This window comes from Calliopsis andreniformis, chromosome 5, assembly GCF_051401765.1.
Source record: "Calliopsis andreniformis isolate RMS-2024a chromosome 5, iyCalAndr_principal, whole genome shotgun sequence".
Lineage (NCBI taxonomy): Eukaryota > Metazoa > Arthropoda > Insecta > Hymenoptera > Andrenidae > Calliopsis > Calliopsis andreniformis.
Genome location: NC_135066.1, coordinates 11,839,753 through 11,867,309, shown reverse-complemented (window position 1 = coordinate 11,867,309; position 27,557 = coordinate 11,839,753). Strand labels below are relative to the sequence as shown.

Here is a 27,557-nt window from a genome sequence, read left to right as displayed (position 1 = left end):
ATAATAAGTATCCAAACAAATCGAATCAAAACAAGTATAGATGCACGTAAAAATGATATCAAAAAGCAACATAAAAATGCATATTTCAAAAACAACATAAAGAATATAAAGCATAAGTTAAAAGTTTCATTTACTACACATAGAATGATATTTAAAATAATAGATTTAAAAACTACATTTACAATTTGGATTGTTATAATCAAATGTTTATTATGATCCTCAATTTGAACTATTGTTTTTTATGTATTGTAATTTTCCATTCGTTTATTTACCAGTTGTAGTACTTACCTGAAACTCTTGAGATTCTTCATCCTCGCGTTTATATATATCAATCAACATTTAAGAAGATAACACATGAGTAGCTCTAAAAAAGACATTCTTTAATCAATCTCCCGCACTCGTTATTATCTTACATATTTGGATAAATTGTATAATAAGGATTCTTGAATTGCTTTGAATTAATTGTATAAACATTTGGGTCTTCCACCGCAAATGGTTGAATAATATTTGATCCAAGACTTTTCTGATTGTGTACATTTGCAATCATATACTGTGGCGTGGGCGTGACTTGACCAACAGTTGCATCTTCCATCAATTTCCTTTGCGAATAGATTAAAACTTGCTGAACATTTGTATCCTGTTGTTGCTGTACAGAATTTTCCACAGAAACTGCGTAGTTGGTATTGGATAATTGCTGCGCTTTGCACTTTTTTCTATGCGCATAAAGTGATCCAGCATTGTTATATCTCTTTGTACAAATTTTGCACGCATACGGTCTTTGACCAGTATGTGTGTACGTATGTTCATTCAATGAAGTCAATCTTCTAAATGACTTTGTACAAATTTGACAATGATATTTCGCTTCTCCAGTATGCATTGTTATATGTCGTGCCAATGTGTTCGCACGTGCGAAGGCTCGACTACAATACTGACAAATGTAAGGCTTTTCTCCACTGTGTGTACGCAGGTGCAACTGTAAGTAAGTGCTCTTTGTGAAAGCTCTGCTACACACGTTACAGACGTATGGTTTCACTCCTGTATGCGTACGCATATGAGCGACAAGGGAACCACTTTGCGCAAAGCATTTGCTGCAAACCTCGCAGAGGAACCTTTTTTGAGTTTCTTTAACACGCTTATGACGCTCTATGTGATTTGCTAGAGACTGAGCCTGCGCGAAAGACTTAGGACAAAGTGCACATTTGTGTGGTCTGTTGTGACGCTCCTAAAATAATTTTCATTGTTATTGAAATTATCTAATGCATCATTTATGTTATAATCTTGAATAACTTACCTTCTTCCTTCGTTCCAGGCTGTCTTCTTTATTTACACTGTCTGTGTCTTCTTTATCATCCAAATCAGAGCTTTCAAATATTTCAGACTTATGTTTTGATTGTTCATGATCTTTTAATTTATCTATTCTGGAAAATCCTTTACCACAAGTACCACAGGTATACTTCAATCCACTGTGTGTGGAAACATGTCTCTTAAGATTTCTTTTTGTTGCAAACAGTTTCCCACATTGAGTGCATTGTAAACTTTCAGCAGGAAGGTTTTCATCCTCTTCGTCCTCCTCATCATCTTCTTCATTTTCTTCTTCCTCTTCAACATTCTCTATAGATCTTTCTTTCACAGAGCACCGAGTGCTCTCATCCAATTCTTCTGAATTATATTCTGGATGACTTTTAGCATGAGTTACAAAGGATTTTTGATAAGTAAATTGCTTTGAACATACTTTACAGGTGAACTTTAGATTTCTTCGTTGTTCTTTTGAAGTATCATCATTTTTTTGTATTTTTTGCCTCCTTTCCTAGAACATGAAAATAAGGAAACCAAATTTAAAATAAAGTCTGGCAGACATAAACAAAAATAAAACTTAATGTGTATTTACTTGAATATTATTAATTCTTTTATCTTGTACATGCGCAATTTCTTTTTCTTGATCATAATTAATCCTCTTATCCTCAATATTTTCTTTTCTATCATGTGCTTCGTGACACATTGCTATATGTTGTTTTACTTTTGCATGGGATGAATACTGTTTATCACAAATATAACAAACATATCTTAATTTAGTTTTGCGTTTATGTATAATAGCATGCCTTTGTAAGGCCACTTTTGTACGAAAAGACTTGATACACTGTGTACATCGTAATCTATTTGTGCGTGAAATTAAAGGCTTTTCCTCGTCATCTTGTGTGCAGTCTCCTCTCAACATGTCTTCTGATACTTGTTCATGTTTTAATACTTCAACAGTATTTACTTCAATCTGCAATACAGGCTCTTTACTTTGTTGCACGCTTTCATGGAACAAAGACAATTCTTCCTTGTCCGAGGTAATTTGATTTATAGAATTTTCTACTTTATTTTGCTCTATATGTTCATCAAACAAATTTAATTCTTCATCTTCTTGTTTAATTGAATCAATTTGCCTCTCAGACTCTCCCAATAAATCTCTATAAACATTTACATGCTCTGTATCTTTTTTATCTTCTGTACTATGTAATTGACTCTGTGATTCTCTTTCATAACAGAACAAGTTTTTATCAGAATTCAAGCAATAAGAGGTATCATCTTTTGCAAAGCAAAAATTGTCAGGGCAGAAATTTGATGAACAAACCTCTTCCTTTTGAGTATTCTCCTTTTCAGAAGATATTACATTTGATATAACATCTGCAATTATTGCACTAACTATACTAGTGCTATTAACAGGACTGTCAGAAGTCTTCAACTTGAGAAGCTGACGAAGTTTTTCGTCTGAACTTTCTATTTGACATTTAAAATCATAAGATGCATCTAAACGCTGATTACAAGGCAAACATATCACTGGTGGTAAACCATCTCCCTCTTCTACCTAAAAATAATAAATGAACATGTATCATTTCAACTTAAACATTTATTTTTATACATATTCTTATTATCAAAATTGAATATTTGAAATTTTAAAAGTTTGTAGCGAATAATTTGCACTTTTTATTTATACATGTACATACAAAACTTTTAATATAAATGTATCATAGTATTCAATATCAAACATTTAGACTGATAAAAATATTTAGTGGGAGCTATTGAAAATTATTATAAAAATAAAACAAAAAACATATTGTATGTATTATACGTCATAGATGTAAATGCTTACTTATAACAGAACAATTGAAGAAATTCAAGTTCAGAATGTTAAACCTGTTGGAAATAGAGCTCTAATTGTTACATGCTTTTGGAGTTTCAAATTAATTTTTATTCACTTTTGTTGGCATCAGTCATTTGGGGATAACTGCATGAATCATATCAACCTTAAAAGGTTCGATATTAATCTTCAATATTAAAACTCAAGGAACGTACAAAGTAATAATTGAAATTTCAATAAAATTGTTTTCAATTTAGCATTGTTGTTGAAAAAGTGTCAAACTAACCTGTACCGAAGCAACGGCCATAAGTTTACGAGAAATAGCGTCCCCATTTCGAAACAGTTCACATATCTCGACTGCTTTTTTCAAACATATTCGACATTCATCCCCGTAGATCTTTTGATACGTATCAACTAACTGGTCAGTTTTCGAAACTTCCATTTTAATGCATTTGGAAGTTATGTTAAGACGACTCGAACTCCCCTCCTCGGAAACTAAGGATGTTTTTGACATTTTTCATGTCCAATGTATCTGTAATTACTTAAAATCAGCCGAATCATATCCAGAAGTGATCGAAACAATTTTACAAATAAGAATAATTGAATGTTGGAAGAAAGGTTATTAAAATTTAACTAAGTTTCCTTAAATAATACTAAAGTGGAGTAATTACTAAAAAACTATGTAATAATGATGTAAGTCGCGATGAGTAACAATTGATACGAATGAGTTATTAAATTTTGAATTATGTTCGAATTCTATTGTCAAAAATAGATGTTAATTGTTTTATATTTTATCATTTTCTTCATAACCTATGTTCGCTTTTTGTTCAAGAGAATGATTATGCAATTTTCGATTTGTGGTTAAGACATAACTAAACGAAGTTTTAGAGTAGAAAGAAGAACAGTTGGAGAAATTTGATGATGGTTTTAAATACTGTTTCTCTTTATTGTTTAAATTTATTACTCGAGTTCAATCAACGTTACAATAGATTTTTAAATGTAGACATGTTTCAACAGAACATATTTATACAAGTGCACTATTTGTACACATATCACAGAGTAAAAATACAGTGAAACACAGTTGCATTTGTCTGGGACTTTTCGGTTACCATTGTAACGCACCTGTTGCGGGAAGGTGAAGTACGAAATCAGAATTATGATTTTTCCTTTATCTTGTTCGTACTTTGCAGTTTTATAATCGTAAGTTATGTTAAAAATAATATTCATTTTTTGTTTAGTTGAAAGGAACCGTTTATGTGAAATTGTAATTCCAAAAAAATGTACGTGTATTGTATAACGATAAAGGAACGAAAAGAATTTTTCTATCGGAGAGACTAAAATATAATTATTAAGTATAAATAATCGTCAGTAATACCAATCATATATCTAATGTAAAATAATTTTTAAAAAATGTAATTACATTCTACATGCGTTAAATCAAAGCTTGCTGCGTGCGCATTTAATTGTAATTGCATCACTGGACGATTCCCGCCTCACGCGCAGGCGCATTTTATTTAAATTTCCTCTAATTACGTATCAGTGTTGGACAAAATTTGATTCGGATAAGACATTCGGATGAAGGTAAGCAATAAAATTATATTCACTACTAACGAATAGATACTAACTTGAATGAAAAATTATTTGTATAAGAATTTAATCAAATAACCTATTCGTATAAAAATTTATTCAGATAAGGATTTATTTATATTATATTATTAACTGAAATTTTAACTGAAATGTAACTGAATACTTTAGCAATTATTATTCGAATAAATTACTAATAATGCATTATTCGAGATAATAATTTATTACGAATAATGAATAATCATTATCGATCAAGATAAAGTATTCGATTGAAAGGAATTTATTCGGATATTTTAGATAAATATTTATACGAAGCAATTCGAATAATGCCCAACTCTGTTACGTATATCGACTACATCTAAACGTAGATTTATCTTTATTAAAACATCTCTTTCGTTCATAAAATATATTACCTGAACGAACGTGATGGGAAAATGGTCATAAATTTATAATGATTCGATGAAAATAGCGTTTGTTTTTATAATATCATAGGTAGGTACATAAAGTTCTATGGTTTGCTTTGGAATTTTCGAAGTATATGTTACAAAAGATATGGAATAATTTCATAGAAACGATAGTAGATATTAAAACAATGAAAAATATTCGTGCACATATGTATTCGGTACCTATTTTTTTAATTATAACCTATTTCATATTTTCTAAAATATTGACCCACACAAAAGGTTCAATAGGCACAAAGCTAAACTTTTACAAAATTTAAATCAACAATGAAGTAGATTATCTATTATTTTTATAATCTTCAACAGTTATACTGAAGTACTAGAATCGATATAATTGTTTAAATTTTTTTAAGGTTGAAGTTTCTCTGCATCATGTGAGGACCAGTTGATAGGATCAAGTATTTACAAAATCATCAATTGATAGTCCTTGATTCTTAAGCCAATATTTTAGAGAATATAAAACAGTTCATAACTAAAATAATAGGTAAGTCGTATTTGACATGAATTTTTTTCATTCTTTCAAAATCTACTATCGATGCAAAAATGTTCCACATTTTTTGTATTATACTAAATATGGACGTCACTGTTCATTACTTTGTGATAGGACGTTTTCGAAGACCAGTGTTTGTCGTAATCGAAATCAATCAAGATGAATTACGCACGTTGTTAACATTGAAAAGTGAACGCTACGAATCACCGGGATATTGCAATATAAAAATAACTGTGAGTAATTATATAATCAAGTTCGATTGTAAAGATCGCAATATAAAAATATATGTACAAAGATCGTCAACCCTGCGGTTCATAGATGCATGATGTCTGAGAATGCGTAACGTATCACAATGACAGTGGCAATAAAAGGATTTTTTACGTGGCACTCGAAGAAATAGTTACAAAATGATCGATTTTCATTCACTTTCGTCCAGTGTACAGACACTTGTATCTTCAGAAATGTGCAACATTTCGATGCTAAATGACTGTGAGGATAGAAGTAGAGCTTTACATTGTCGACTTAAATTGAGTGCAAATGTCATATGTTAAATTAATATAAATAGTAGGAATACACTTTACGCAAAAATGCACTCGCTCAGAAATCAAAATGGCTCAAATAGGGAGAGTGTCACTGGGACACTAAACACTTATAAATAACTAGGAGCATGAGTTGTCCCTTTTCTTTATAATTATTATCAATTAATTCCAATTATGGAAACATGAAAGTAATGCCTTATATTCATTATCACCTTCATACGTACGATTGTACGTACATTCAACTTTGATAATTGCTCGTAATAATTACTGTAGGACAATATCTGTACGTGTAGTAATTAATTCTGGTCTGGATCATGTGCCTTCAATTCGAAATATATTTATAAAAATCAATGATAATTCTGTTTAAATCGTTCACAAAAATCGCTAAATGCTATAGATATACTACAACCTCTGTCTGCTACGCTTTCTCAAATTCGTACAATTGTGATGTTGTCTTAAAGCGAATGGTGCTTGAATATTCGAGACTATGAGCTAACCAACTAACTCAATTTTCTAACATCGTCCTTCAATTCTAACGATCATTCGATCTAACACAATTTCAGTGGTTCAATCGTCGAAGACACTGAATAACGGTAAAGTGTGTACGATAAATAATTAGAGCAACCTCAGATGCATCATTGACCCGTTAGATTAGTGTTTCTGAAACTCTTTCAAGCCACCGTCTCCTTGATTCTATTAAATTATACTTAACTTTTTCTATAGTACATATGTTACAAAGTATTTGTTAATATTATCTCTCGATACTTCGATGTGTCCTCTGTCTAGCTAGTGTACAGCGAATCCACACTACAAGATGAATTATTCAAGTAAGACAACTTTTGTTAAATAATTATTCTTTTTGTCAATATGTTTAGCAAATCATTTTTTTAAATTTCATAAATAGTTTTCTCCTTTTCTTGTAGTGTCATTTTTAAAATACACGTGCAATGTGTCCCATTCTGTTCTCTTCAATATTTGATTCGAATCCTCTGGATTGCTATTTGGAATTAAATGGAACATTCTGTATATGTATATATCACATGCATCACTATCTCAGATGAGAATTATTGTTTCTTCAAAATCGGTAACTTAAAATCTAGCTCTGATCTCCAGATAATTATACATATTTTTTTCAAGTAAATAGAAAATAAAAATTCCCTCCACATTTATGAATTCGAGAAAAAATACAAAATATGACGCCGTATTACCTCAATGTCTAATTATTTTATAGACAATTAAAACGCTTCTAAGGAGACAGTGGCACACATTTTAAGAAACACTGCATTAAGTGATAATCTGTCTACGTCTTACAGTCTTCACGAAAAATAATAAACCTTTGTCTCTCGTTTCATTGAAAAATAATTAGTCATCCATTTGGGTGGGAAATATACTATACCTAACGGGTTACATCACAATCGACTGTTATAAACCTCATGGTTATTTCTAACAAAGAAAAGTTCGGCTATATACAAGTTGTCTTACGGAAGTTTCTTTGTGCACATTTTCCTGCAGCTGGAAAACACAGTATTGGAATTAGAAGAGCGGAGATTTCGGTGGATTGATTTATAAACGAAAGACTTCGCCATTTGTTAGGAGAATTAGGAACCTATTTTGCTTGTCCAAAGTCTATTAATTTCCCATGGAACTCGTATGCGATAACGAATAAATTATCGATTCGTTTCATGGCTTCCTCTTGGTTGTTGGTCTGCGATGCACGATTGTCGGCAATTACTATCTCTTGGTTTCTTTTAATTCGTTTCGTCGCACATATCAACTTGTAATCTCGTTTCGTTCTTTGGTTAATTTAAAAAATATCGAGTGCCCGTGAAATATATATTTTCACTCCTTGTGCATTTATTTTCAGGTTTCTTCGGTAACTTCGATATCTAACGACTACTATTATCTTTTTATTATAGTGCTTCAATGTTATATACTTATATATAGTTTGATCTGCCTTACAATTAGTATTAAGCATCTTCAATGTGTATAGATTTGAAATTACAAAATCTATGAGTTGTTATCTTCATTACTTCAACTCGCTTCAATTATTGAAGAAACATATGTGTAGGAAATTGCTATGTTTGTTCATTCTATCGATTATTGCTTTCACATATACTTCATTTTCGTGAAATCCATTTTGATCAATTTTACGTTTTGAAAGATTCTTCGAGTTTCTTAAATTACAACGAATTTTCAATTATTACAGATTTTTTAATATTGAAGAGATCCTTTAAATTAATTAATGGCTTGTAATATTTTACACACTCGCGCTCAAGCACACACATATGTGTTAATGAAATCTTACTTTACGAATGTTTCTAACCATCGGATCGATATAAAAAGTTAGATTTATGATCGAGAGAATCGTTTTAATATCAGCTCATTTTCAAAGTACGTGGTCTAGTATATCAGCATAAACGAGAGTATTACATTTTCTGGGAAAAATCATGGGAACTATAAAAATGGAAACTATAGGTATCACTGAATTTTAATATTTTTTCTTATGAATAATCTTCACTAGTAGGTATCAATATACTGAATAAAGATATCTAAGAGAAATGATTTAATAATAATAAAAACAATTTTTTATTACAGTGTCTCATAAAATGTAATACTATCATTCATACCATAATAATTTTTTATACGTATAATCTATGTAGATAGGCGAAAAGTTAAATACACATGTAGATACACTCATATACATGTTATGTACAAATTCACGGACACCCGATAGATTTTGCACGAACCCTTCAATGTAAAGTGTAAAGAATTGAAACGTAAGCTAAATATCGTTTTCTTAATAAGTTTCATTAAATACTTTCGTTATCGTGGTCTCTGATTGTTTCTTTCTAGTAAATAGCGTTCATTTAGTATTAATTAATACTTATTAGGCCTAATACATCGCGTTTCTTAAAATTCAATGCAACAGAAAGATGAGGTATTTCCGAATATAAATAGCGATAATCCATTTGTCATTGATAGCGATAGCATTTTTAATTCAATTTAATCGTTCGTAATCATGGGATAACTGCAAAAAATTATAAAATAGTGGTGACGATACAGTTTCTCTTCAATTGAAACAAAAAAGAAAGGAAATTATTTCTGAATACGAAAGTATTACCAAATATTATACTAAAGTGTGATGTAATTATCCCAATTAAATTTTTTAAGCACCTCATTGTTTGGTTGCACTAAATCTTGTGAAAGTTTCTTATTTGTATATTTATTCCATTACACCTAAATATTTCCAGAAAGCAAATAGTTTGATTTTGTATTAAAAAAGAATTACACATGTTCTACTAATATAATACTGAGCACTGATCACAATCATAATAGCTTTTATAGTTATTAAAAATAATTTATGAGATACACGAGTATAAGTGCAGAAATAATTTAGAAGAATCTATAAACAATAAAAGGTAAATCCAATATTGAAAGAAAAGGAAATATAAAGAATCACTGTCATGTTATTATTCTTTTTAATACAAAATCGTGGTGTGCTATCTTTCTTCTCTTTACATGCTTCTACGATAAAGATTCGAAAAATAGTGTTGTAACAGCTTAATATTATTTTATCATTTATAATTGTAATGAGTATTCTTCTCATCGACAAACGATATACTTCGGTTACATTGAGTCAATATCCAATGGAAATAATATTCCTTTTCACGCAGGCGACTAAATAGCCACAATATTTATTTATCAATTCAAACACGGTGTATCGTCCAAAAACTCTTGTCTTCTATTTGCTATTTTTCATTTCACCGAACTCACCAACAATCAGATAAAATAAATATTATTTCGTTCTTTTAAATTCGTCCGACTTTCACTTAGTTAAATTAAATTCGTCGGTAACTGTCGTCATAAATAAACATCGATCCAAACGAGCTTACAAAATTGACTAGTAATTTACTGGCAGCTATGCTTATTAATAAATGTTACGTACAATTAAATTCATGTCAAATGGAGCACTTCACACTACCATTAACAAACAACCCTTTCAATTGTAATTAATTTAAATTTACTTTTTGCAGTTACTTCCAATCTTATCGTATTCAGATTAGCTTGCTTTACTTATAAAAAATTAGTGACTAAAATTTTGATTTAATTAAACATTTTGATCAATTCCTGACAGTAATTAAATTGTGTATTCACAACTATAAAGCCTCTTATTTCTTTTTATTTTGATCAATTATACGTATTTTATATGTTTTTATCCAGGTACGCGTAAATTTCAGTTAACAAGAGCTGAGTAATTTTCAGGAACTTTGATAAAGGAACGTCACTTGAACAAGTGGTAAATGAGAATACTTATTACCTATTAAGAACCTTCAAAGGATAATTTTAACAAAATTGAAAATCCTTATCTATATTGTGCTCGAGGTGCTTCTCAATAGAAAATAATGCTTCATAATATTTAAATCTTCATGTACATTCCATTGCCCACTTAAAGTCAAGCGAATAAATATAAAGTTACTTAGCATCAACTAACGAATCTCTTATCAACTAACGAATGTCATAAGAAAATCGTTCAGAGAATCTACTCAGCCCGCATTAAGAAGTATCAAAATTAATATCGAAGCTAATAACAGCAGTAAAGCTCTCAACACGTATTCCGTCTCTCCAAAATATTTTGAGTATTTCAATATCATCGAAAGAAAATCTAGTGAACGCAACGACATATAATACACTATTGTCTCTATAATCCTCGATTTAAAAAATATTCGACTTCACGCGTTCAACAAGATAAATACTGACAAATTCAACAGACAGTTTGCTCATAAATCTCCAAGGTACGCATTAACTTGTTCTTCTTCGTCCTACCAGTACACGAAGGTTGAAGAGAAAATACATATTTTGATTTCTTGCTTTTGATTCATGGGGGGATTCATCGACTGTCTCTTATATCAATGCGTCCCGCGTCGATACTTTCAATCATTCAAATCAAAATCTCGAAACGGATTCGCGATTCCGTCGCTCGAATCGTAGACTCGACTTTAAACAGTACAAAAAGGTACCTGTTTTCCCAAACCTAGTTGCGGCTCCTTGGCGAGGAAGTTACATCGAGATGGTGGTCTTGATGGTTGTGTTGAGGGTTGAATTGCTTGAACCATCGACGCAATATGGCATTACCTTTCCATGTACGCAGGAACCAGTCGTGTCGCTGTTCAGAATCAGCAACAGGAGTCCAGAAACAGCGGCGAAGACGCCAGCGGACATCAGACCGAGCGCAGGAAGCTTCTTGGAGGAGAGAACTGGCCCCTCTTCGAGTTTCAGGTAGCAGAGGCCAGGAAGAACGTAGGCTAGAGGTACAGCTGCTAGAATACCGTTCAGTTCGAGGACCACCCCCAGGCAGTCAGTGGACATCGAGATCAGGTAAGCCACGATCACTATCGTCAGGGTGATTATCAAATACTTCCTGTCTGAATTAGGAACATACGCTGTGTGGTCCTCTAGTTCATCAGTACCTTTAATTGCGGTCAGGATTACCTACCAAGAAATAGTAATTGCAGTTAACAGTATCTATGAAAATAGATATTAGTAGACTGCGGATTTTTATACAACTTCATATTTTGATAAACACAGTTAAAGAAATGGACCTAAATAAAAATTTGTCCCACTTTTCAGATACTATCATTTACGCTCTCTTTTTCATATTTTCTATATTTTTAAATATTATACGGAATTTGTAACTCTTTGTCCACTTTAAATATCCATAAATACATAAAAATCCGCGATCTAGATATTAGTATAAAAAATAGGTATTAGAGGTATGAATGTTAGTTTTTGAATGTCAGTGAGAGATGGTAGTCAACGAGGACTGCACGTTATTGATTTTCATCCTGAGATATTGTAATATTTTGTTATGCAATTGTAGTTATGTAATGGAATTACTTGAGATAAAAGAGCTGGTAGAGAAAAGTATTCTTGATTATCTAAAATTGAGGTAGTTGAAGATTTGTTATACTTTTGATTTTTGTTATTCTACCCTTTTCTGAGGTTTCAAATTCACATGTCAGAGTGTACTATGTGTATATATAGGTGATAGTGGAGATTTTGCGAGGTCATAAATTAAAGTATTAAATGGTGACCATGACTGATATAATAGTAGTTGACATTGTTCAGCCTTGAACGAGGTTCAAGCTTCTTGTCTGTCCGTAAACGTGTCAGATTACTTGTTTCGATCCTCGAAACACGTAAACTTTATCTCCTGACCTCACTAGATCTATGCAATTTATTTCAGTGTGAATCGTTTATTAGAAACTGATACAAGTTTATATTAAAAAAAAATTTGATTTCATACTGTTTTGAATTTTATTGAATGGTATAGGGACTTGCAATACGATTAATAATATTGACAAAGCAATTTTATACTCTAAAATAAAAATAAAATCAAGAATGATGAAAATACATTTTGGACTTTCTTTCAGAATTACATACATCTGACTTAGGATATGTGAAACGCATATGTCTGATTTACTATTTACATATTCTACTGCTGACACTAGCCAGGACAGACGCAGTGAAGTCAGTAGAACATGTAAATGTCAAGTCAGGCACGCGTTTAAGAATTTTCTCATAAATCAATAATTCTGAAACAAAACTTTAAATGTAATTTTGCCATTCTTGATTTTCGTCTCAATTTGAAATGTAGAATCATCCCTTAAAATTTCTGACACCTTTTATTGAACACCCTGTATATTGAGTAAGTTGCTTTGGAGAGAAAATATTTTTCGATATTGACAATATTATTGACCCCGTGCGGGTCCCTCATGAATGGCTTAAAAATATTTCATTAATGGAGAAAATGGAGTTGCCCCACTTCCATAATAAACGGCTAATACGTGCAGTGTACCCTATCCGCATGTAGTACACTAACAGTAAAACGTTCTTCTCTATTTTCTGCATACAGTATTAATCTAGATTCGTTTCCTCAATTAAAAAGTTTATCGACAAATCTGTGTAGTAATATCTTAAATTAATCTTTATTGTCTGTAAAACTTTCTCATGTCTAAGGCTCTAGGTCTCTGCTGTAACTTGTCCTACCAATTGCTAGCTATGCATTTTAATCTACGCGCACCGCCCACTTGTCTTTCTTCATTTCTCTTTTACGATTCTCTTTTTTTATAGATATATTACGTCATAACCTTTTGTTATCAAATGCTTTACCGCGCCACACTGCGACCTTGCTTTATATTTTCTGGACACAATTTCTTGACTTAACTTTTCATAAAATGAGTAGACACTCACCTCCCTTGTAACGAAGCATTCGATAGGGAATGTCAGGAGAATTGTTCCGCTGAACATGACCCTCGCGAAATTCATTAAATCGTCGTCCCAGCAGTAGTTCTCCATAAGATCACCCTGAACATAAGCGGTGAACGTGGCATAGCCAATGATTCCAAAAGCAGCTGCGATAAGGAACGAAGTGAACAATGACCAATGGGTGACGACGTCCCACTTTTGCTGAGTTGCTCTCTCTATGGACTCATAGATAAGGAACGTATTGTGGTGGCACATAAAAGCGAACGCCATAATTCCAACGGAGGGTACTATGCCGGGGAAATTCGCGAACCGCCAACTATCTTCTTGACTTGGCCTGAAAATAAATGCACGTTCGGTCTGTTTAAATTCCACTGTCGTTTCTTGCAGGAAATCACATGCAACTATATAATTTATATAAATTAAAAATGCACATAGATGTTTGATAACAGACAAAAAAACTTGAGGGATGACAATATTAATTATTTATGTCTAAACTTTCGGTTAAAAATGATTTGTAAAATATTAAGAAAGGAGGAGTTTATTTAGAAAATAAAACATCAAAATTTCTTTTGACTTAAAAATATTAGAAACAGATATAGTAATATAGTTTAGTTGATAGAATTTTTTCAAAATTGGTCTTCGAAAGTTGTCACGTGTTTTTCACTTAAACTTTTCAGAGAATTTAAATTTTCTTTAAAAAATAATTGAAAATGTAGGAAATATTTATGCTTTACTAATCGATAAAGTTACAATAAAGATGAATGATACTTAAGGCCACTCACACAATTGCGGACATCGTACCCATCCGAATTAAAATAGCCAGTAGAATGAAACCAACACAGACCAAGGAGAGAAAAGAGATCTTGGCTAAACGTGCAACGTTTCTGTAAAGACACAGGGGTATCGTGATACACATTGTCGCGAAAAAGATGACCACTTGACGGTGGGCGAAGATGCTCGTCTCGCTCATCCCCGTCACCCTTATTAAAACTTTCGTCACCGTGTCGCCGACAACGACGTTATAAGAGACCATTGCTGAAAAGAACAAGAGTCTTAACTTACCCTTAACTGATTTTTCTCGTACACGAAAGTACGCTTAAGATATTCAAACGATAGAGGCAAAAAATACTTCAATTATATCGAAGAAGAAAAGGCAAAAATTCAATTCAAGTTTTTAACTAACAGTTTCAAAGAGATTTATAAGTCTAAATTTATCTAATTATTAAATGAAAATAAATTACAGTGGAATTTCTCATATCCGAATTAACGAATAGGAAAGAATTTTTTCATAACAGAAAAGTCATGTTTGTGGTACTAAATTATATGCAAATATAAATTTTACAAGGAAGAAGTAAAAAGGAAATAGAATATTCGATAAAATATTTGGATACTGAGATATTCTGATAATGAATGTTATAATAATGAATAAAAATAAAAAAACTTAGTAATGTTAATTACAAGTTAAAATTCATTTACCAATGAAGGGGTAAATAAACTGCAGGGTAGTGAGTATGTAAAATCCAGTACGACCGAAACTGGCTCTCATTAAACCCTGGTAGCTCATCTCTCCACAGATGTGACCACTTCTGACCATTAAAATTAAAGAGTAATCAGTGAGGCCAGCTACCACTATTAATAATGCTATGCCGAGACCGAATCCAGCTTGATGGAGAGCATATGGTATGCCTAAAAAGAGTTCCTGTTAAAATTGTATCAGACTTTCCACCCGTTATCAACTACAATCAATTATTCCTTAAACGTTGAAGTTATTTGCATGAATTTCGTAAAAAATATCGTTTGTTTCTTTTATTACTACATTTCCTGAGATTTAGATTTCCTCCTATTTATTAACGCTTGAGCGTAGACTACTTACGCAATAAATATAAATTTACGTATATTTATAGTTAGCTTTTGGTTCCGATCCCATTCATTATATTTAAATTATGTTGAACTAGATTAACGCTTTGATAGGTGAACCCCGATGAATCATCCGTTATACGGGGTGTCCAAAAGGGGTTGGGCTGCGTGCCAACAACCTCCCTTGAAAAAAAAACAAAGCCAGCACGTATCCACAAGTTTAAAGAAGGCCAAGGCTCCTGATTTCGGCTGTAAAGCCATAAACATGTACATACGTAAAATCTTGTAAGCTTGTTACTAGTGTGTTCTCACGCATCGACTGTTACGTTTTTATTCCTAAATGAATTTATATCCTACAAAGAGATCTTAGAAAAGAATTGAACAAGTAAAAACTGAACTGGTTATTAACATTAATTTATGATTTTGACCAATAAAGACATTACTGTTCGCTAATAGTGTGCAGATTTCAAAATAGTGTTTGGATATAGGGAAGACTATATTTTTCACATCTTGTTCAAACTTTAACGTTTAAGGATAATCGTTTAATCACGTGTTCGAATTACCGATAACACCGCTGCCAATAATGGAATTGATGAAATTAAAACTGGCCAACGGCAGACTATTGAATTTGCCAGATTCTTCTTTCTTCTCCTACAAAATTAAATTTTCTTTGTATCTATGAATACTAAATAGTGTTCAAAGAAAAGGGGAAGATATTAATAAGCAGTGACAGCAACGAGGACGATCGATTATATGGTATTAAAAAGGACTTCTACTAATATTTTTATATCTTAACAACATTCGACTGGAAGGTACAGTGGTTATCTTTGAGTGCTTCCAAATGTTTTTATTGCACTAGACATCTAACATGAACGGGAGGAAAAGCGAGTGTATTTTCCTTAAGTCTAGTATATAAGGGACTAAAGCTACTAAAACGTAATTCCTTATTATGCTGTTAATTATTCTTCTCTTACCCCGACTAATTGTCTCATATCATCATAAGACTCTTCTGAGCCGAGGCTGCCACCCTATTTAAAAACAAGATAAATTCATTCATTCGTTGCACATATATTTTATTACTCACATTTATTTAAGAAATTGCTTATTTTGTAGAATTTTAGGTAGTTAGTTCGTCCACTTTTGGATTTAAATACAAAACAGATTTCATTTAAAAAATTAATCTTTTTATTAAATTAAGGTACAATGATATTGTATTTATTAAATTGTAGTCTCATTCATTAATCGGACATTTCTATCTTTATTAAAAAATTCACGAAATGTTATTTCAAACATTCTCATTCGTACCTTTAAAGTAATTCAAATATTTATATTGTTCTATTTACATGCCCCACCCGAAGTACAGATATTTACTGATTCACTTATGACATTTCTATACAATCGAGTATTTCTGTAATGCAGTTATGCAGAAGGAGAAATAAATATTTACGTAAATAGAATATACCCAGAATATCGTACATTCAGTGATGAATGAACAAAATACGTGTCATTATATAAATAATAATGGAATTTAATAACTTTACTGAAACAAATGTCTGTCCTGTACATGGAAAAAATAGAATTCACTGAATTATAGAATATTATATTTAATTTCTTTTTTTTTTCAATAAATAAACTATTAATAAGAGAACTAGAAAAAAAATGTTCTCTTGGACATTAATAAAAAAATTGAAGTGTTATTCATATGGAAATCCAACTTCATCGAACGACAAATAGGGGACAGAAAGAAATTGCGTAGGCAGAGAATCCATATATACATACGTGATGAATTATAGATTTTTTCTTTTATTGCAATGCTACTGTCGGAAACATCAGAATACAAGACATTTCTATTTCCTGCTCTATCGAATAAAATCACAAACGTCTCAAAACCTTGCTTCCTCATTGTACAAACTTTAGAAAACATCCACGAGCTTTTAATTAGTACAATTTTCACGTACTTCTAATTTCAAATTTAATACAAAGAAAAACTAAATCAAGTCTTGCAATTTTTAAAGTAAATCCTGTATTACTCAATCAAATTCAAAATTAAATTCAAATAGTATCAAGAAGATCTTAAGACTTCAACGCTAATTTCCACCCTCTTCGTGTCTGCATTAATAGTCTTCATCGAATTTGGACAACGTTGATGTTCTCTCTCTTATCGCCACCCTTTTATCACCAACCCGCAATCCAATCAACCTTCGAACAATGATAGATCAATCCGTCTGATTGTACGAATCCACAGACCGACACCTACAAACACAGAAGCTCGCCGCGTCGCTTGCTTCGAACCGAATCATCGGAAGTCTTCTATTCCCCAGTAATCTAGTTAGCTCTTAGTTTCCTTCCTTCATCGAACGCATTAACGTTCACTGTACTCGCAAGGTTCCACGGAACAACGAGATTCGAGGGAAGCAATTAATCGTGTCGCGTGTCTACCATATTTCTTCGCGTCGAAGAGCCAAAGGACGAAAGTGATGACAAAGAATTAAGGATAGTGGTACTTACATCCTCGTAGCTGTTCCTCGCATCCAGGATGTAGCTCTTCTCGGTGGCATCGAGAGCCATCGCGGGTGGTCGTTAAAGGGAAGAATGCGAAGGTGGAACCGAATGAACGGAAAGCTTAAAAGGGAGGTTCGACGTCTAGAATAGGACCAAGCAGACGTCTGAGGCGACTGCACCCTTCCTATCTATTCGGGCTTCCGTTTTCACACCCCCCCATTTTACCCCTTCAGCACTATCAGCATGCACGAAGGTGCGTGCGCATCACGCGTTTGTTTTTCTGCGTTTCCGAGGGTGAGAACGAAACCTCTCTTATAGGCTCGTTGAGATTAACCAAGTCACTTGAATTCGAGAGGCTCCGATGAGTCATTTCGGATGACTTGCCCAATGTGAGCCTATTGTTCACTTGAAATGTTCTTTCAAGTTTCTAGTTCGTCTGGATTTGTACAGATTAGGCAAGTTACTTGAATTCAAGTGGCTAAATGCAAGGGATCTGAGGCAACTTGACCAATGTGGACGTGTTATTTTAGTTGACTTGAAAGCTTTAGGTGAAATTGAGGTTCTTTCGATCTTTCTTTGCCTTGAATTCAAGTAACTTGACTTGTGGGGAGGCATATTTGGTATCAGGCTATTATACTTGAACACAAGTGACTTGTATTCAAGTATCTTGACTAATTTTGAACGAGCTCTTCGAATAATTTGACTTGTGTGGACATGAACTTGAGATCAAGTTACTTGACTAATCTGAACGAACCTTTGTTGTACATGTATGCTGGGCTTTCCACTTTTTCCGTGAGTCGAGATTCTGACTTTCCCACGACTCATCGAAACCGTGTGCCTCTAGGGCAGATAGCTATCTTGGAGGGTAAAAGAAATCATTAAAAAAGGTAGAACACTTAAAACTCCTGCTATTTATACTGGTATTTTATTTTTACTTTAGGTGAAAGATTAGGATAATATTGAATGCTGTTACCCTATATTACACATTCTGTTTAGGAAAATAGAATCAGTGCAATATTAAAGTAGAAAGTGGAGTTTATGGCCAGACATAAATATGAAGTAGATAAAGTCTGGTTACTGAATAATCTGTGTAGAAATTGCTGTTCCAATCGTAGTTGAAAGTAAAATATTGTAAATTGGAAGAAATAGAATGTACCGCACAAGGCAATTTAAATTTTATAACTAATTAATTTTAGCCAACATTTATTATAAAATTCTTCAGCTTTCTGTATCTAATGCTCATTAAAATTCTAAATACTTATTAAATGTTCATGTTTCTATATTCTACAAAAGTCTATATAACTTTTAAATAATTTCTTACCATTTTTCGATAGAATTTAAAAATTACATTTGCATGCATAGAAAAGAAAGTATTAGGATTTTATATTAAAATAATTTAAATAGTAGAAAAAAATTATTTATTGGAAATAGGAAACAAAAATGAAAGTCCTTTTTTACACTCACATGTAGTGGACAAATACATAAAATTGTGAAGCGGAAGTAGTACTTGGCGAATAGGCTTTTTGTTTTATACACAAACAAATAGTTTTAACTTATAAAAATTAATTGAAGACTCGCTGTTTAATTACGATAATCGATTCATAATAAATTTATCATAGAAAGCGAAAATTTCATTATGATTATATCAGCTATTATCTCGTTAAATACAATCATTAATACTTTATAATTACACCAATTATTGAATATTTAATTAGCTGTACAAATTAATTATAAAAGCGCTGAATGTTCAGCGAATATCAATAGACAACAAAAATGACGATACAATGTATCCTTAAATATTCATAATTGTTAATCCTTAAGTAAATAGATATACTAATCGCTAAAACGCAGTCAGCTACAGTTAATAGCTAATGAATAGTTATTAGTTACCAATTGTATAGTTACAGAACTATTTTGATTCATCGTCAGTTGCATTGAATTATATTTGCCACGTTTAAATTAAATAATGTAAAATCAAATTGAAGACACACAAGCGCTATTTTACTATAATCTATTACATTTAAAATCACGTAATATAAAAATCTATCACTTTAATCATCTCCCTTCCTACCTCTTCTTTTGCAATATGACATTAAACGGAAAACATGTTTAAAATAGCTCAAAAAATACTTTGCACCACTCATTAAAAAACGTGTTAACACAATACTCATGTGTCATTGGCATGAAAGAAATTTTTTTGATAAATTGGAGCAATTCTGAAAACAGACAAAAATAATAAAAAATACTTTTTACAACTCTTTTATTTAAAAAAGAAACTTAAAATCTTCTTAAATTCTGTAAGAAGCTTCACAAAAACTTCAATCAAATGCAAAGGAAAGTAACATCGCATTCAATTGTGCTCAAGAGAATGCATTATTTAGATTGTATAACATTTTGGACATCTTATACTATAAAATAATTTCTACATTCTTCAAAATCAATTCCTTGCGTTTTTGCTTGCAAAGAAGTTTCATTACTTTCAAAATAAAGTCAATGACGACAGTCGTTCATTGATTATACCACAAAAAATAATACCTTTTAGTGGGTATCATTTAAAGTAACAAAAACAAATTTCATTTGGGTATTTAAAATATACTGAACAATATGGACATTCAAGAGTGTCTTGAAGGATCTTGACAAGGCACAACAAACCAGCCATTATTTCCTGAAACTGCAGGACCCATCATTTGAACATTACTCATAAGAGAGTTATTCATCCTCTGGTTCTTCATAATTTCTAATTGGCGTTTTAAATTTCGATATAACTTTATTAACGATTCCTACAATAGAAATAAAAAATTATTTATTACACTCAATCAGAAATTATGACAAAATGATAATTATAAAATTACCTTTTCATCTTCAAGCTTTCTAAGTTCTTCTTGTTGCCTTAAGCTATCTATGGTCAAATTTTTAAGCATTTCATTTTTATGTTGGCCTAAAAGCGCTATTTCTGTTTGAACTTTTAAATATTCCTGTGCCAGCTGTTTATGCTCTTCAAAAATTTCCTTTGATCTTTCGCAAGTTTGATCAGGCGTCAGTGGCCTCAAATCTGCATCCAGCAGACGATAAACATTGTCTAGATCTTCATTGGTTGTACTATTACCTGTTAATCATTAACAGTAAATGAGTATTAATCTTTAAATAATTAAGAATGAACTTCTGTTTTTTGAATACCATATAATATTTTGATTACATGCAGCCCAATCAAATTGAAGCATTAAACCCTATTAATCCATCCAAAAACCTTAAGCACTACCTATTTGACCACTCCAATTTTCCCTAACATTAGACATCTCATTTACCCTGACAGTGGAAAAAACAAGCAGAAGTACTAACGTAATAGAACCCAGCACCTCTTTAGGGTGTCCGTGGCGACGATATTTGGGTATTCCTCGCACATTTCCAATTGCTGGAGCCTATCGAGGCTTCGTTCATAATAAAATCAAGGTTCTCACATAAAAGGTGTCACACTGATCAATGACCACAATGTTCACTTAAATTTGCAAAAGATAAAGAGGTGTCACTGATCGAACTTGAGATAGGAAAGAGAAACATTCAAAGAAATTAAATTTTCGATAACGAGGTTGTTAGAAAAAGAAGAAAGAAGAGAGGAAAGACCATCGTTCTTGATGGTGGGTCGGGAGAGCACTAAACAAACGTGCATCTATATTGGGCCTGGTGAGTCAGCCACACCTGCTTCGAGGTATCCCCCACTCGATAGGACGTGCAAGCATGAGCCAAGAAGAAAATACAGTTCTTCAGCTCTTAATTCATCTTTAGAGCTCGATTAAATTGAACTTCTAATTTTCATTGTGACTTGTCTGCCTTGACTTGTCTTGAAGATTTCGCCTTTAAGAAGAAGAACTAAACAACTAGCAGAAAATCAATTTAATGATACAAATCAATAAGTATAAATTAAATTAATACAGAATAATTTTATAAATAAAGAAGATTATAATTTCCTTAAAAACAAGCGCAAATATGTATAATATAATTTCTAGAGAATATAGAAATACCATAATTTATATTTCACGTACATTTTCAGTGAACACTTCCACATTTTCCAGTACTCATAAAATCAAACAATATTGTTGACATTTATGTACTTCAATTTAGTACTTAATCATATGCGATCTAGACGAGATCTATTTTTATTTACTCAGAGCTTTTTAAGATGAGGCCTTTGTACCATCAATAGGTGTCAATCAAGAACAGGTTCCACCGATTACTCGTCAGTTAAATTTAGTATAGTCGCACAATGTGACTGTTTTTGCGGGCCTATTGCCAGGATAGATTTCGCCGATCGACGAACTCCAAAGGAATTCGTCATGGCAAAATCACGACGTGCCAGAAGTAACGTTTGAATCCCTTTTTAAAATTCCATCTTCAATTGGCAATACAAACGATAACATGGAATTGGAACGTGAGACTAAATGAGAATATAAATAATTCAAGATGTACACCCATTTGTAAAGGATAAGACTCGAAAAAAATTTCTTAAATATTTTGTATTTCAATCAACAATTATATTAATTTATAATTTCATTCATTTTTTTACCAATTAAAAGCTGTTATTATTATTATCAGCTGAATAAGTAAACAAGTTTCATGCTTTTGAAAAATCTTCAAATCAGCTGTAAAAACATAAAAAATGGAATTTAAGAGTTTACACTTTACATTTCATTTATGTGAAATATTTTTTTTTTTTATCGAATGAAAGAGACTGTACATACGTTTCATGCAGTATAAAAATTTGATATGATAAATGAAAATATGTGTACAAATATTAATTGCATGAAGAAGCTTGTAATTGGTGACAATAAGTCTGCACACGCACATTCCGCGCTAAAAGGAAGGTTTTGTGGAACATACGAAGAACGTTATTTTGGGATTAGAGTACTATCGCGATGAGTCACAAATCCGAAGCCCTCATCCCGAGCGAGTTCCCCTTACTCTACGCTTATAGTCAAGAACAAGCTCGTCAATAAATAGAGAAAATAAAGAGAAAAGCTCATTGACGAAATAAACTGTAAGTATTATTAAAATAAAAGAAAATAAAAATATTTGTCAAAAAGCATGTGGGCTACAGTTAATGAAAAAATGTAATTTCATGCACATGATTAGTAATGATTTGAATAAAATAATTAAAACTATTCATCAATTAAACTATTTGTAACATAAACAGTCTATAAAAATAAGTAACCAGCTTACTCTGTGCTGTATTCCTCGTTTTCAAGACCGATGATTCCGACTGAGATACAGAATCTGGTATATCCCAAGCATTCTGTAATTATAAAGAGCACATACCGAAATATATCTTTTAGAACCCTCTTAAATTCTCAAGTATAAATAGTTATTATTTTGAAATCATTAAAAGTATTAAAATTAAACATCCTTTTTACATTGATCTCTAAATAGAATAGTACTAAAACTGATATTCAACTTATTATCTTTATTACATAATTTAAGTAAAAAATACTAACCGGATCACAATCAATATGAAGTGGTGTAAAATTTTTATTATTGGTTTGCTTAGTTGCTGTGTTATTTAATGGATTGTTGCTGCTATTGCGAGGTACATCCCTATAATTGTAGAAGGGATTTGATGAACCATCTTTTCCATTTTGAATTTCTGGTTTTTCTTTGGATACAGGTAGACTAGCTCTGATAGTGCCATTAGCAGTATATCCATTTACTTGAGAGTCTAAAGTACTGGTCACATCTAAGGTATCATCCTTAGGCATATGATTTTCATTAACTTCTTCTGACTCTACGCCTACATAATCATAAAAACAAATCGTGAATATGTTTTATATGTTATTTAAATAATTAACATTATTTATGTGTACAAATTATTTTTAAAAGTTATTTTAAAATTTTTAGGACATACTTCGAGAATATTCAACAGGTTCTAAGTGACCACTAAAAAATTGTGACAGAGTTGTCATTATTTTTACAACTTCGTCCATTGATGGTCTCTCCTCTGGACACTTATGCCAACATCTGAAAAAATAAATTAGTTCTCCTTCATTGGTAAAGGAACTAGTTAATAGCTTTTTATCACAAGTACTCTATCCATCATAATTCTGACTTTTTTATATATGCCTGCTGTCAAATACTGATGATTATCTATTGAAATATCTTTTTCCCAAATGGTAGTATTAGTTTTAGTCTAATATAGTTTTTATCTTCTTCCCGAATTTAACACTTTCCCTTCCACTATATTGTACTATCAAAAAACTTTATTATGGAAATAACTGGGAGCATTTGTTAAGTTTTATGCAACAAAATTTGTTGGTACTGCCATAGGCAACAATTGAAGAAAAAATTGTTCCTTTTAATGCTCAATCATCAAGAGAAATACGAAAGGGAAAGTAGTTGAGTCATTAGACTCAGTGGTATCCATAAAGGATAAGTATCATTGAAGACAATTTCACTTACCACTAAAATTTGCTCCCAGTGCCTAACCATCGAAGGGGATGAAAGAGTGGATCGCTGTCCCAAAGAAGAATCCACGGTCGTTAAAAGACCCCAATTTCGTTAATGAAAATTTTATGATGAACTATGTGCCCCAATCGTCACCCTCACCTAGGATAAAACCTAAAATTCATAAGAAGAAATTTAGAAAAGCCCTAAATAAAGGTACAGAACAATCTCAGAGAGACGGCTTATGAAACTATTAAAATTACCCTACCAACCAGCTAATTGACTTCCACATTTGATAACCCTCTACTATTCCCAAATTATCGACATTACAAACAATGAATCCCATACCTACAGACCCTCATTTATTTACATTTCCTGTGTATACCTTAAACAGCTTCCAATCAATTACAATTAATTTATTACTATTTTGTTTTCACTCTAGCTTCCACAATCACATCTTGTAGATAAGTAGAGAATGTAGTACTATGTAATACTACCAAACATTTTCGAGTTTAAAGTCACTTGGCATAAAGGAGTAGGAAGAATAATGAGTAGTATATCAGTGAAGAAAAACATACATCCCTTTGGACTCTATTAAAACATTTGATTAATAACGATGTACTGGGCAGTGTTTATGAAAATTTTAAACCAACGAGAAACGAAGAGGAGCATTGTGAAGAGTGTTATTGAACCTATCTATTAATTTCTGTACATGTATGTTTACACATTTAATTATTCATTCCTGTATCTAATTGTCTATTTCCATTTTGTTCCCTGTATGTTTGTATGCACATATATGCAAATCAATGATTAATAAAAGTCAGAATTATGATAGAAATACTGTACTTGTGTACATGAATTGTGATAAGTAAATTAAGATCGAAAAATGAATTGTATAAGTGAGCTGTAAACAAGTAACTTTTGCAGTGATTAATAAACTAATAATAATAATATGTTCTATTAAATCCAATAAATCTATTGAATCAATCATCAAAAATGAAGTATAATAATAATGTTACAGTTCCACATTTTAACAAAATATATATTATAATCATAGTTTCTATTGCCAATTGTAATTATTTGTATTATATAAATCCAGGAACACACTTAATACGTGATGAAAAAATGTGATTTCGGTTCAAAAGCAAAATAAAAGAACCACTAACTTCACTGATTTTTTATAAATATTGTAACATTTTTCGTCATTTGGAATATTATTTTATGGAACTGCAAATACAGTACTATCCATTTTAATAGATACCTTGTCATGAGATCTTCAATAGGTTTTGGACAGCCATCGATTAAAGGAGGTCTCTGCCCTACATGCACTGCCCACATTATTCTGTATGCTGAACCACCAATTTCATCAAAAGGTTTTTTCCTGGATAATATCTCCCATAAAATCACACCCCAACTAAATACATCACATTTTTCCGTATATTTAGAACCTTCAAACACTTCTGGTGCCATCCAAGCGGCAGAACCTTTATTATTAGTCATATATGTATTTAAATCACAAGCTGTGCCAAAGTCACAAATTTTAAGGGTCTGTCCACCCATTACCAATAATAGGTTTGGTGGCTTTAAGTCCCTAAAAAAGGGGAAACAAATGTTAATACATATTGCCATGCTAAACCCCCATATCTAATACAAGCCACTATTGTAAAGTTAACAGACTATCCTACAAAAATAACAATCTCATATAGAACTTAATAATACACTCTAGGTTTCTGATAATATATAGTTAGTTTACCTATGAATTAATGGTTTTGGTTTCATATTATGAAGATATGCAACACCACGTGCGCATTGGAGAGCCCAACTCATTGCATGACCTGCAGTATATCTTGGTTGGGGATTATAATGCAAAACTGCAAAATATAATTAGAATATAATATTATATATTGAATAAATGTATGATTGTAAATCATCAGAATAAAATACATGAAAAATACAAAATAAAATAATACCATTGTATAAAGATCCGCCTTCTGCGTACTCCATAACCAAACAAACTGGATTTTTAGTGCAAGCACCATAGAGTTTGACGATATTAGGATGCACAACTCTTGATAATTGCCTGACTTCTATTGTGAAGGCTTTCTTTTCACCTTCTGAATTTATATATTTCACAGCAACATACTGTCCCCTCCATTTTCCTTTCCATACTACGCCAAAAGAACCTTTTCCCACTACCTGCATAAAAAACAATTTAATTGCCTGTAACTCATATAATAACATGATTTCATCTTAAACTTATTAAAGATTAACATAAATAAATCCCTAATTCACACTTTCACTCTGAGTAACTAAGTAACAACAAGATAAGACAATACAATAAAACTAAATAATAAAATAATATAAATAAACACAAAAATATACATATTGATTAACCTGTATTTAAATCATTTCTTTTACGTCTCAACATTACTCACTATTTTTCCTTCTGAATTAAATTACATCCGCATATTCAATGTCAAGTTAAAAAAAGAAAAAAGCAGGTACAATAACAAATCATTAAAATAGGTTGAATTTCATATTAATTTTAATTAACTAAATTTTAAATAAAAATTCTTCGTCAAATTCGATCTTCGTGATACCGATATCAAACTACATCATATCAACAGTTTGCATACTCCCCGAAAATTGTTGTTTAGGTTATGTTAAAAAAATTCTAATAATCAATAATTTGTTGACGATTAAAAACAATGGAAAGCATCTCGTAGATGCTTGATTAAGAGATACGCAAAACCGAAGGGTCCATTTTTTCGAAAGAACTGGGAGAATCATCACATTGATAAAGTACCTGCTCGGTTTCAATTTCATCGTAGTTAATTTCTTCAACGAACTGCTGCTGATGGCCTACTAACTCTTTACCCGCCATCACACACAGTCGACATCACATTAGTTTCAGGGCACATTTAATTACCGGGCGTATTTATCACGTTCAAATATTTATTCAAACTTCGAGCTCAATCTCCCTTAATATTTTCCATTTTATTAACATTCAGAACAGAAGGCATGTGTAGTGAAGGGGACATACATCGATAAATGTTTCTAAATCGATATATCGATACGATAAATACGATCCATCGTTCATGAAAAGCGTTCGAGCTTTCAACAGACTATTCCAAGCAAATTAAAGTAAATACTGTTTATTTATTAAACGATATTTTGAAGACTGCTTGAAAAATATTAAAATAGTACTTTATTATATTTTTTATTTCTACAATTGATCGTTTTATATATTTTATCAGGATTATTTCGAGTATTGTAATAATCTGAAAACACTCAAAAACTACATT

The 27,557-nt window shown here is 31.7% G+C and overlaps 2 protein-coding genes across 2 annotated transcripts; both read right to left on the bottom strand.

The window, feature by feature from the left end:
- Nucleotides 1-359: 359 nt before the first annotated feature.
- Nucleotides 360-18,052, bottom strand: LOC143179823 (uncharacterized). The gene is made up of 11 exons (XM_076379203.1): nucleotides 17,830-18,052; nucleotides 16,296-16,349; nucleotides 15,885-15,972; nucleotides 14,941-15,150; nucleotides 14,247-14,499; nucleotides 13,450-13,798; nucleotides 11,332-11,688; nucleotides 3,411-3,611; nucleotides 1,889-2,851; nucleotides 1,292-1,807; nucleotides 360-1,222 (listed from the first exon to the last, which is right to left on the bottom strand). Exons 1-11 carry the CDS (start codon nucleotides 17,887-17,889, stop codon nucleotides 410-412), a joined length of 3,864 nt encoding a protein of 1,287 aa, XP_076235318.1. The 5' UTR covers nucleotides 17,890-18,052; the 3' UTR covers nucleotides 360-409.
- A 1,178-nt stretch (nucleotides 18,053-19,230) lies between these two features.
- On the bottom strand, nucleotides 19,231-27,240 carry LOC143179821 (mitogen-activated protein kinase kinase kinase 7). Its single transcript, XM_076379202.1, has 9 exons — nucleotides 27,059-27,240; nucleotides 26,223-26,448; nucleotides 26,006-26,123; nucleotides 25,514-25,843; nucleotides 23,717-23,829; nucleotides 23,310-23,602; nucleotides 23,038-23,110; nucleotides 20,676-20,929; nucleotides 19,231-20,603 (listed from the first exon to the last, which is right to left on the bottom strand). Exons 1-9 carry the CDS (start codon nucleotides 27,134-27,136, stop codon nucleotides 20,436-20,438), a joined length of 1,653 nt encoding a protein of 550 aa, XP_076235317.1. The 5' UTR covers nucleotides 27,137-27,240; the 3' UTR covers nucleotides 19,231-20,435.
- Between the last annotated feature and the right edge of the window lie 317 nt (nucleotides 27,241-27,557).